Source organism: Mizuhopecten yessoensis, unplaced genomic scaffold (genome assembly GCF_002113885.1).
Source record: "Mizuhopecten yessoensis strain PY_sf001 unplaced genomic scaffold, ASM211388v2 scaffold4611, whole genome shotgun sequence".
Taxonomy (NCBI): Eukaryota; Metazoa; Mollusca; class Bivalvia; order Pectinida; family Pectinidae; genus Mizuhopecten; species Mizuhopecten yessoensis.
The window spans coordinates 555,019-567,330 of NW_018405633.1; the positions used below are offsets into that span (position 1 = coordinate 555,019).

At 35.9% G+C, this 12,312-nt stretch overlaps 1 protein-coding gene across 1 annotated transcript in view; it reads left to right on the top strand.

The window, feature by feature from the left end:
• The window catches only part of LOC110449419, a gene marked incomplete at its 3' end in the record, with an annotated part of 57,982 nt that overhangs the window by 31,824 nt on the left and 13,846 nt on the right, over positions 1–12,312 (top strand). The window contains exons 3-4 of the mRNA XM_021496275.1: positions 5,891–5,957; positions 10,612–10,731. Of these exons, the coding sequence (XP_021351950.1) occupies positions 5,891–5,957; positions 10,612–10,731 (187 nt within the window). The remainder of the gene's footprint in view (positions 1–5,890; positions 5,958–10,611; positions 10,732–12,312) is intronic.

The following is a 12,312-nucleotide window of genomic DNA, read 5'->3' on the forward strand; positions in this document are numbered from 1 at the left end:
CCATATGGCTGGTCTGGCTGGTGTCCATATGGCTGGTCTGGCTGGTGTCCATATGGCTGGTCTGGCTATTGTTCTCTTTATGAATGATTACAAACATTGCCGCTTTCAAAGTTTTGTTTTCTCCCATTTTAAAAGAAATGTAATTTAAATTTCTTATTGTCATATAAACAGCATACAAAATATGAACAGTTTAACTTTCTGTTGTAAATCTCAAAACGGCAACATATTTGGTCTTCAAACTTAATTCACACATAAGTCACCATCGTATTATGGAAGTTTACTGTCTCTTTGTGTTTTTCCTTTTTTTGATTTTAAGAAATTGTCATTTTTCATAGAAATGGAACCATGCATTTTAGTGCATATTTGCATTTCCTTGGCATATTTTCTCATAAATCTGTTGTAGATTTGATCTTCAAATTTCTTATAAAAATCCACATTTAGAGTTTTCCATATTAGTTATTTCTGAGATTATCTGAAAATAAGTGTATACAGTGTAATTAGCAGGGACTTAAGTTATTGACAACTTGATTTCTAATTATTGAATTAATAATGTTATTTATAAAATGTGAAATTCTAGTATGTTATATATAGTGATCATTGAAGTGGCATTGAGTCTGCTACAGTTAATACTGAAGTAAGTATATGGATTTTGCAGGACATGTGGATTTCATTTAAATTTACATGAATTGGGATAAAATATGTTAATATTGACTTCATATATCTAGTAAATTAAAAAAGCGTGCCCTGCTTAGCTAATTAATGTACAGGTGTAATAAACTGTCGTACTTGTATGTCATAGCAACACATTCTTCACTGTCAGGTGTCACTATACAGGTAAACCACACAGGTGAAATACTACTACACCTTTGTTTACGTTCTAATACACCCATGTCAACAAATATCCAGTATTGACAATGTGTGGGACACATTGTCTGAAATACACACACACACACAAACACAAGGTGTTGACAGTGTGTAGCACTGTAGGTAAAATTATGCCTGGTCATGCAGCCATCCGTGTCGTTATATTTTATGTGACACAGATATAATGAGACCATCACCACCCTGGACTAGCCTCGGAAGTGTGTCGCACTACAGGTATACCTGTACACTTATTAACACTTAAACGTTTGGATATAAGTAGTTTTTATATTGATAACAGCTGACATTCAGGCAAAATAGCCATATACAGGTGAGAATCTGGTGAGTATATATATATATTATCCGGAAGTTTGACTGCGTCTGTTTAGCAGGTAATTTCCTAAGGGGAATTCCTTATAGACTGGGTATATATACTCGGCATAGAGTGGTCATACCAGATCTGGAGTAGGCAGGGTACACTGGGATACACCGTATACCTTAATGAATGGTCAGTACAGCAGAGAGATATATATATATCGTATACCTTAATGAATGGTCAGTGTAGCAGAGATATATATATATATCTCCGGGTGGTCATTTGTAGGTGTATTGACCACACTTAGTATTTATGTCTCCGTATTGTGGTGCATTTAATTACCTGTGTGCTCTCAGGTAGCTTTGTGTGTTGTCAGTAAATTGTTAAACAATGGATGTTAGATCAGGGTAACGTTGTAAAACAATGGATGTTAGATCAGGGTAACGTTGTAAAACAATGGATGTTAGATCAGGGTAACGTTGTAAAACAATGGATGTTAGATCATGATCAGGGTACCATAGACTAGACTAGCTGAGCTGATCTTATGAAATTTTCAGGAAGCTACAAATGTTATGACAAAACCTCATGAATACCAGGAAGTGCATGATACAAATAGTTTTTAATCTGCTGAAGCGGATGATTTTAATCTTTTAAAATATTCAACAGAAATTTCCAAAGACCCGTTCAACAATGTATGACACAGTTATTTCACAATTGTATGGTTATTATGGATAATTATTATTCTAACCAGGTCTTCTGTTGATGAGGTATCATGAGTATAGGTGAACTATTTATAGGAGGATTCTATACCAGGTAATGTATGGAGGTATTTGTGAAGTGTAAAATAGCTTTGTCGTTTGTGGAATTTCTGATGTAGGTCATCAGGATGTTTATCATCAGCGTGGCACACATACAGCCTCCGTACTGAAGACTTCCTGTAAATAAGATGTCCTGTTAATGGAGGCAGTGAAACAGGGATGTCCACCAATTAGGCAAAACAAATGATTTCTTTGATTTCAGGTCTCAAAAATTCAGTGTATAGGTAGACTGGTAAGCATGAGAGCTTTTATATTGAAACTTATATTTACAATGATTATGAAGTGACAGACTTAACAAGTGTTTGTTCAAAATAATCAAAGATAAAGAGCAGGGTTAGCACTAAAATCTAGGGGACATGTAGGACCAGGGTCAGCACTATAATCTAGGGGACATGTAGGACCAGGGTCAGCACTATAATATAGGGGACATGTAGGACCAGGGACAGCACTATAATCAAGGGGACATGTAGGACCAGGGTCAACACTATAATCTAGGGGATATGTAGGACCAGGGTTAGCACTACAATCTAGGGGACATGTAGGACCAGGGTCAGCACTATAATCAAGGGGACATGTAGGACCAGGGTCAACACTATAATCTAGGGGATATGTAGGACCAGGGTTAGCACTACAATCTCGGGGACATGTAGGACCAGGGTCAGCACTATAATTTAGGGGACATGTAGGACCAGGGTCAGCACTATAATATAGGGGACATGTAGGACCAGGGACAGCACTATAATCAAGGGGACATGTAGGACCAGGGTCAACACTATAATCTAGGGGATATGTAGGACCAGGGTTAGCACTACAATCTCGGGGACATGTAGGACCAGGGTCAGCACTATAATTTAGGGGACATGTAGGACCAGGGTCAGCACTATAATATAGGGGACATGTAGGACCAGGGACAGCACTATAATCAAGGGGACATGTAGGACCAGGGTCAACACTATAATCTAGGGGATATGTAGGACCAGGGTTAGCACTACAATCTCGGGGACATGTAGGACCAGGGTCAGCACTATAATTTAGGGGACATGTAGGACCAGGGTCAGCACTATAATATAGGGGACATGTAGGACCAGGGACAGCACTATAATCAAGGGGACATGTAGGACCAGGGTCAACACTATAATCTAGGGGATATGTAGGACCAGGGTTAGCACTACAATCTAGGGGACATGTAGGACCAGGGTCAGCACTATAATATAGGGGACATGTAGGACCAGGGTTAGCACTATAATCTAGGGGATATGAAGGACCAGGGTCAGCACTATAATCTAGGGGACATGAAGGACCAGTGTCAGCACTATAATCAGGGGATGTAATGGACCAGGGTTAGCACTGTAATCTAGGGACATGTAGGACCAGGGTTAGCACTATAATCTAGGGGACATGTAGGACCAGGGTTAGCACTATAAGCTAGGGGATGTAATGGACCAAGGTCAGCACTATAATATAGGGGATGTAATGGACCAGGGTCAGCACTATAATCTAGGGGAAATGTAGGACTAGGGTCAGCACTATAATCTAGTGGACATGTAGGACCAGTGTCAGCACTATAATCCAGGGGATGTAATGGACCAAGGTCAGCACTATAATCTAGGGGATGTAATGGACCAGTGTCAGCACTATAATCTAGGGGATGTAATGGACCAGGGTTAGCACTATAATCTAGGGGGCATGTAGGACCAGGGATAGCACTATAATCTAAGGGACATGTAGAACCAGGGTCAGCACTTTAATCTAGGGGACATGTAGGACCAGGGTCAGCACTATAATATAGGGGACATGTAGGACCAGGGACAGCACTATAATCAAGGGGACATGTAGGACCAGGGTCAACACTATAATCTAGGGGATATGTAGGACCAGGGTTAGCACTACAATCTCGGGGACATGTAGGACCAGGGTCAGCACTATAATCTAGGGGACATGAAGGACCAGTGTCAGCACTATAATCAGGGGATGTAATGGACCAAGGTCAGCACTCTAATCTAGCGGACATGCAGGAACAGGGTCAGCACTTTAATCTAGGGGACATGTAGGACCATTGTCAGCACTATAATATAGGGGACATGTAGGACCAGGGTTAGCACTATATTCTAGGGGACATGTAGGTTATGGAGAGCTGTAACAAAATTGTTCTGTTTTTCCAGTACAGGAGATGTTTCAGTTCTCTGTTTGTGACTATTTTAAAGTAGCAGTTTAACTTTACCTTAAGTAATAACTGAATTGCAGGTTAAACGTTGTTTCTATTTGACAGTTGTGGACTGTTAAACAAGTCTCCAGTTCCAGACTATGAGTTTCTGGGTTTTTTTTGTACCAGGAAGTGTGTCTTGGTTTGATAATCTCTTTACATAACTTTAGGTATATATGGAGTAATGCTGCATGTCTGCCCAGTACCTTGCAAGCAACCATGTTCTGTAACCCATCCACTTCCTAGTTTTGGCTATACAGAATAATTTAAGTATTTGGTAAGAAATAAAAAGGGTCTGTGATTCCTGCTTCCGTAATGACATATTGAAGTTGTCATAAATTCACACTCAGCTTTGGATATCACATAGTGTAAAATATCAAAATCCATATGAAAATGCATGCCGGTGTATGTGGAAACAGCAAACCATGCGATAGCCTGGAGCTCTGGTTACATATGTACCTGACATATAAATATACCATGCGCTAGCGGGTTGTGGAATGATGTCCAAAGTGTACATGATTGAAAGTAATTTGGTTCCATGAAAGAACAATAAATTGACAATTTTGATATCAATTTTAATTTATTTCCATCATGTTTTATATAGAATCGATATAAAAGAGATAAATGTCATTGTGCTAATTATATTCCTCTGCAAAAAGTTCCATTTTATTTCAAGGAAGACAACTCTCACCAGGATCAAAGGGATTGTAAAACGCAACATAAATTAATTATAAAGTCATTGTGTATATTTTGTTCAATTTCTCACTCTTTATCTATCAAACGTTGTGTACTGTTTGCTTTTAACTTTTAGATAATCACTTTTATCTGTACAATTTCAATAAAAAAAACACTTTGTGTAATGTGTTTTATATATTTTGTGAAAAATAAAATATTTGTAGGGTTAATTAGCAATGCTTCTTTTCATTTTGTATTGTTGGTATTGTTCCGAACTATGCCACACCCCAAAAAAGTGGAAAATGTTAAATTGGCAAAACTCAATTTTTGGGTATTTTTTCTGAAAAAAAGTCCCGTACTATCAGAATGCTTCGATTTTCATTTTGTGAAAGTTTCAACTAACTGGTTAATAGCAAAAGTATGGAGCCTCCTTAAGGAATCTGTCCATGTCTGCCGTGAAGTGTAGATGGCTTGTTAACTGGTGTATACCAGTAAATGTATATTTCACACCATTGACTGTTGGTGACAGCTTGTGCTGGACTCACATTTTGTGCTAAAATAATTATATAAATAATAATTTTCATGCTAGAGGCTCATTGGAGGAAAAATCACATGTCTGTTAAAAGAGATAAAAGCTGATAATAGAGATTTTCTCAGCTGAAAGTATGATATCAGGGCTATAATGAATGCCTTTCTGACAGACATCATTGATGAAGCACATTCTAATCATCTGAGGGTGACAGCTCAAAATACTCATCATCCCTGGTGAACTCGTACATGTTAGGACATGTACTTCAAACACACTTAAATGGTATCAGCCAGGGGCATGATGTTCAGTATTTGTTCCTACATATTAGTGGTTAATTATCTAAGTTTGAGGGTCATGTGTCCAACAATACTTCCTGTTAATACTTCATTATTACACAACATTGCAAGTGGGTTTTACAATATTTAATGCTTTTTTAAGTACTTCATGAACAAATTTGTAAAAAAATAAATTTTCCATTTCCTTGACAGAGTCAAAGAGAGGAATCACTGAGGAAGTTTACCAACATGCAAAATGCCGCGAACCACCAGTCACCAGGTAAATGTTATAGATATTACACTGGTTATAAGGAAATGTAAACTTTTAGATTTTACACTGGTCATAAGGAAGTGTAAACATTTTAGATATTACACTGGTCATAAGGAAGTGTAAATGTTATAGATACTACACTGGTCATAAGGAAGTGTAAATGTTTTAGATATTACACTGGTCATAAGGAAGTGTAAATGTTATAGATACTACACTGGTCATAAGGAAGTGTAAATGTTTTAGATATTACACTGATCATAAGGAAGTGTATATGTTTTAGATTTTACATTGGTCATAAGGAAGTGTAAACACTTCAGATATTACACTGGTCATTAGGTAGTGTAAGCACTATAGATTTTACACTTGTCACCAGGACAGGAAGTGTAAGCACTATAGATTTTACACTTGTCAAAAGGAAGTATAAACATGGATTTTACACTGGTTTTAAGGAAGTGTAAACATTATGGATTTTACACTTATCACCAGGACAGGAAGTGTAAATGTTATAGATATTACACTGGTCATAAGGAAGTGTAAAAGTTTTAGATATTACACTGGTCATAAAGAAGTGTAAATGTTTTAGATATAACACTGATCATAAGGCAGTGTTAAAGTTTTAGATATTACACTGGTCATAAGGAAGTGTAAATGTTTTAGATATTACACTGGTCATAAGGAAGTGTAAACATTATCGATTTTACACTTATCACCAGGACAGGAAGTGTAAATGTTATAGATATTACACTGGTCATAAGGAAGTGTAAAAGTTTTAGATATTACACTGGTCATAAAGAAGTGTAAATGTTTTAGATATTACACTGGTCATAAGGAGGTGTAAATGTTTTAGATATTACACTGATCATAAGGAAGTGTAAATGTTTTTGATATTACACTGATCATAAGGAAGTGTAAATGTTATAGATACTACACTGGTTATAAGGAAGTGTAAACATTTTAGATTTTACACTGGCCATAAGGAAGTGTAAACATTTTAGTTTTTACACTGGTTATAAGGAAGTGTAAACGTTTTAGATTTTACACTTGTCACGAGGAAGTGTTGACATTTTAGATTTTACACTGGTTATAAGGAAGTGTAAACGTTTTAGTTTCACACTGGTTAAAAGGAGGTGTAAACGTTTTAGATTTCACACTGGTTATAAGGAAGTTTAAAAGTAATGGATTTTACGCTTGTCACCAGGACAGGAAGTGTAAGCACTATAGATATTACAATGGTTATAAGGAAGTGTAAACATTATGGATTTTACACTGGTCATAAGGAAGTGTAAACATTTTAGATTTTACACTGGTTATAAGGAAGTGTAAACATTTTAGATTTTACACTGGTTATAAGTGTAAATGTTTTAGATTTTACACTGGTTATAAGGAAGTGTAAACATTTTTAGCCCACCATCATCTGATGGTGGGCTATTCAAATCACCCTGCGTCCATGGTCCGTGGTCCGTCCGTGGTCCGTGGTCTGTCCGTAAACAATTCTTGTTATCGGTATTTCTCTAGAAGTACCAGAGGGATCTTTCTCAAATTTTATATGCAGGTTCCCCTTGGTCCTTAGCTGTGCAGGGCAACTTTTGAGACTGACCGGATAAACAACATGGCCGACAGGCAGCCATCTTTGATTTTGATATTGAAAGTTTGTTATCGCTATTTCTCAAGAAGTACTAGAGTGATCTTTCTCAAATTTTATATGTAGGTTCCCCTTGGTCCTTAGCTGTGCAGGGCATTTTTTTGAGACTGATCAGATAAACAACATGGCCAACAGGCTGCCATTTTTGATTTTGATAGTGAAAGTTTGTTATCGCTATTTCGTCATAAGGAAGTGTAAACATTTTAGATTTTATGCTGGTTATAAGAAAGTGGAAACATTTTAGATTTTACACTGGTTATAAGTGGAAACATTTTAGATTTTATGCTGGTTAGAAGAAAGGGTAAACATTTTAGATTTTATGCTGGTTAGAAGAAAGGGTAAACATTTTAGATTTTATGCTGGTTAGAAGAAAGGGTAAACATTTTAGATTTTACATTGGTCACCAGGAAGTGTAAATGTTAAGCATTTTACACTGGTCACCAGGAAGTGTAAATGTTATATATTTTACACTGGTCATCAGGAAGTGTGAACATTTTAGATTTTACACTGGTTATAAGTGGAAACATTTTAGATTTTACACTGGTTATAAGTGGAAACATTTTAGATTTTATGCTGGTTAGAAGAAAGGGTAAACATTTTAGATTTTATGCTGGTTATAAGTGTAAACATTTTAGATTTTATGCTGGTTAGAAGAAAGGGTAAACATTTTAGATTTTATGCTGGTTAGAAGAAAGGGTAAACATTTTAGATTTTATGCTGGTTAGAAGAAAGGGTAAACATTTTAGATTTTACACTGGTCATCAGGAAGTGTGAACATTTTAGATTTTACACTGGTCATCAGGAAGTGTGAACATTTTAGATTTTACACTGGTCACCAGGTAGTGTAAATGTTATATATTTTACACTGGTCATCAGGAAGTGTGAACATTTTAGATTTTACACTGGTTATAAGTGGAAACATTTTAGATTTTATGCTGGTTAGAAGAAAGGGTAAACATTTTAGATTTTATGCTGGTTATAAGAAAGTGGAAACATTTTAGATTTTACATTGGTCACCAGGAAGTGTAAATGTTAAGCATTTTACACTGGTCACCAGGTAGTGTAAATGTTATATATTTTACACTGGTCATCAGGAAGTGTGAACATTTTAGATTTTACACTGGTCACCAGGTATTGTAAATGTTATAGATTTTACACTGGTCATCAGGAAGTGTAAACATTTTAGATTTTACATTGGTCACCAGGAAGTGTTAACATTATAGATTTTACACTGGTCACCAGGAAGTGTAAATGTTAAACATTTTACACTGGTCACCAGGTAGTGTAAATGTTATACATTTTACACTGGTCATCAGGTAGTGTGAATGTTTTACATTTTACACTGGTCACCAGGTAGTGTTAATGTTATACATTTTACACTTGTCATCAGGTAGTGTAAGCATTATAGATTTTATACTGGTCACCAGGTAGTGTAAATGTTATATATTTTATACTGGTCACCAGGAAGTGTAAATGTTATGCATTTTACACTGTTCACCAGGTAGTGTTAATGTTATACATTTTACACTGGTCACCAGGTAGTGTTAAGGTTGTACATTTTACACTGGTCACCAGGTAGTGTTAATGTTATACATTTCATACTGGTCACCAGGTAGTGTAAATGTTATGCATTTTACACTGGTCACCAGGTAGTGTAAATGTTATATATTTTACACTGGTCACCAGGTAGTGTTAATGTTATACATTTTACACTGGTCACCAGGTAGTGTTAATGTTGTACATTTTACACTGGTCACCAGGTAGTGTTAATGTTATACATTTAATACTGGTCACCAGGTAGTGTAAATGTTTTACATTTTACACTGGTCACTAGGTAGTGTAAATGTTATATATTTTACACTGGTCACCAGGTAGTGTGAATGTTTTACATTTTACACTGGTCACCAGGTAGTGTAAATGTTATACATTTTACACTGGTCACCAGGTAATGTAAATGTTATATATTTTATACTGGTCACCAGGAAGTGTTAATGTTATATATTTTATACTGGTCACCAGGTAGTGTTGATGTTATATATTTTACACTGGTCATCAGGTAGTGTAAGCATTATAGATTTTATACTGGTCACCAGGAAGTGTAAATGTTATGCATTTTACACTGGTCACCAGGTAGTGTTAATGTTATACATTTTACACTGGTCACCAGGTAGTGTTAATGTTATACATTTTACACTGGTTCGATGTGTGTAGTCTAGAGGATGATGGGGCCCTAGCTGGCTTAGGTTGATACTACGTGTACAGGTGTGAAGTACCCAGGTTCCAGCTGTGATCTTCTTGGTCAGTAAAATCCGGTGGAAATGTAGGGATGGACTTAAGGTGTAGGGTACCACTACATCAGTAAGAGTGCTAGGAAAAGTTCTACTCAGTTGGGTCAGATTGGGTTTTACTTGGTGTCATTACTCCTATTTATAGAAGATGAAGCAACCTAAAACTTTGTTTTTTCCAACTTATCATTTTTTGCTATTTATTTATAATTTCTGGATGAAAATTGTAAATAGTAGGGTTGGCATGGTCAAATTCTTTTGTTTGACTCTCGCAGTTTTCTATTTTATCCCCCCCCCCCCCTTTTTTTTCAAATATTCAAATATCAAACAATAATCATTCTGTAAAATACATTGCAACTTTTGCTTTTAACGGGAGTACATATTTGGAAAGGCTCCAATATTACACAATAGTGGCAGTGCTAGTGATATAGTTAACTTGTTGATGGCCTTTACTGTAATACAGTCCTATGGTGTCATCCCAGGTTAACACAGTAAATCTTATCAAGGACAATTTTGTTGTTTTAGTTGTAGAAGCTTTATTCCCCCTCTCAAGTTAGAAAAAAATCTGATATAACTTTATACCTTAGAAACTTCATGCGAAATTATAGAATGTATGCTAGTATTTTTTCTCCCTTTAAGTTAATTTTTTTAAGAATGTGCACCATTTTTGTTGTGGCTTTCATACATTTGATGACCTTGGTTGCTTTTCTCCTCCTCCTCCTCGTCATGCAATCAGTCACTCCGGAAACACCGGTACCAGACTATGAAGAGGAGTCACCATGGATGCAAATCAATGAGAAACAATTACGTTTCGCCCAGCAGTTTGGAAATGTATTGTCCAGTATTGCAGATATAGGTATACCAGCCTGAGTGGACACTGTCTTACCTCATGTAGCGACCTCTAACTGTTTTGCCTATGACTTCTAAATGTTGTATCTGTGACCTACTTTTTTCTAATTTTGTAGCAGACCTTGATTTGATTTGTATGAGCTGTACTAACATCACTTAAGTAGCTTGTAAGTTTCAGGCCAAGTTTGTATCAAGCTTTCATCAATGAACCTACATAAAAATGTTCACATTTTTCTGAAAATGCTTTGGCAGGTATAATTATATTTTCTCAGAAAAATCATTGGGATTGTATAGTATATTCAGATTTGATAATTATAAAAATATCACTGGTACAAAATTTACTTTAATGTGTGGTGAATTTAGGAAGGCTTGATACAAACTGACATAATAATCTATTAGAGAACTGTTCATCACTTTGGACTAAAACGATATATATGCTGTTGTCTATAATCAGGCGACCATTTCATTATCTGTTCTAACATCCCAAAGATCTATTTAGGTATGAAGGTACATACATTTTTGTTCCTTATGGAAATTAAAATAATTCTCTTAATTTAGTGATTAATAATGATAAAAAATATATTCATGAAAATTAGGTTAGGAATAGGATATTGTTATTACATTTATCCCTTTTTTGCATCATATTTGATATAATTGAAGAAAAAACCCATATATTTTTGTAGAGCAAAGTATTAAGGAATTATATAGGGAAAGGTACCATGTGGATCATATTCTTATCCCTTAACCCTTTCACCCCAATATAACTTTAATAAACTCTACCATGTATTGATCTGGATAAGTCCATTATGGTCTACAGTATGGTGAAAGGGTAAAGTACATCAGTAAGCAAAATCAAAAAAGTGGAATACATTACAGAAAAGAGACGTTAAATTGGAGGGTGTGTTAGGTAATGAAGTTATCAGGTGATACATACTGATTTGTGTGTTAACGCTGGAATCTGCAATGGAATCTGAAACGGCATTGTTGCCATTGGTATTTTTTAATAAACATGTATCTCAGGTATATTATTTTCTTACATAACCGGCATGTAAGATACTTTTCTCATTACATAACCGGCCATGTAAGATACTTTTCCCGTTATATAGTCGGCAATGTAAGATACTTTTCCCATTACATAGTCAGCCATGTAAGATACTTTTCCCGTTATATATTCGACAATGTAAGATGTTTTTTTCCATTACATAGTCTGTCATGTAAGATAGTTTTCCCATTACAAAGTCGGCTTTGTAAGATGGGTTTCCCATTACATAGTCGGCCATGTAAGATACTTTTCCCATTACATAGCCTTTCATGTAAGACAGATTTCCCATTACATAGCCAGCCATGTAAGATAATTTTCCCATTACATAGTCGGCCATGTAAGGTAGTTTTCCCATTACATAGCCGGCAATGTAAGATACTTTTCCCATTACATAGCCAGCCATGTAAGATAGATTTCCCATGTAAGGTAGTTTCTCATTACATAGCCGGCCATGTAAGATACTTTTCCCCATTACATAGCCTGTTATGTAAGACAGTTTTACCATTACATAGTCGGCCATGTAAGGTAGTTTCTCATTACATAGCC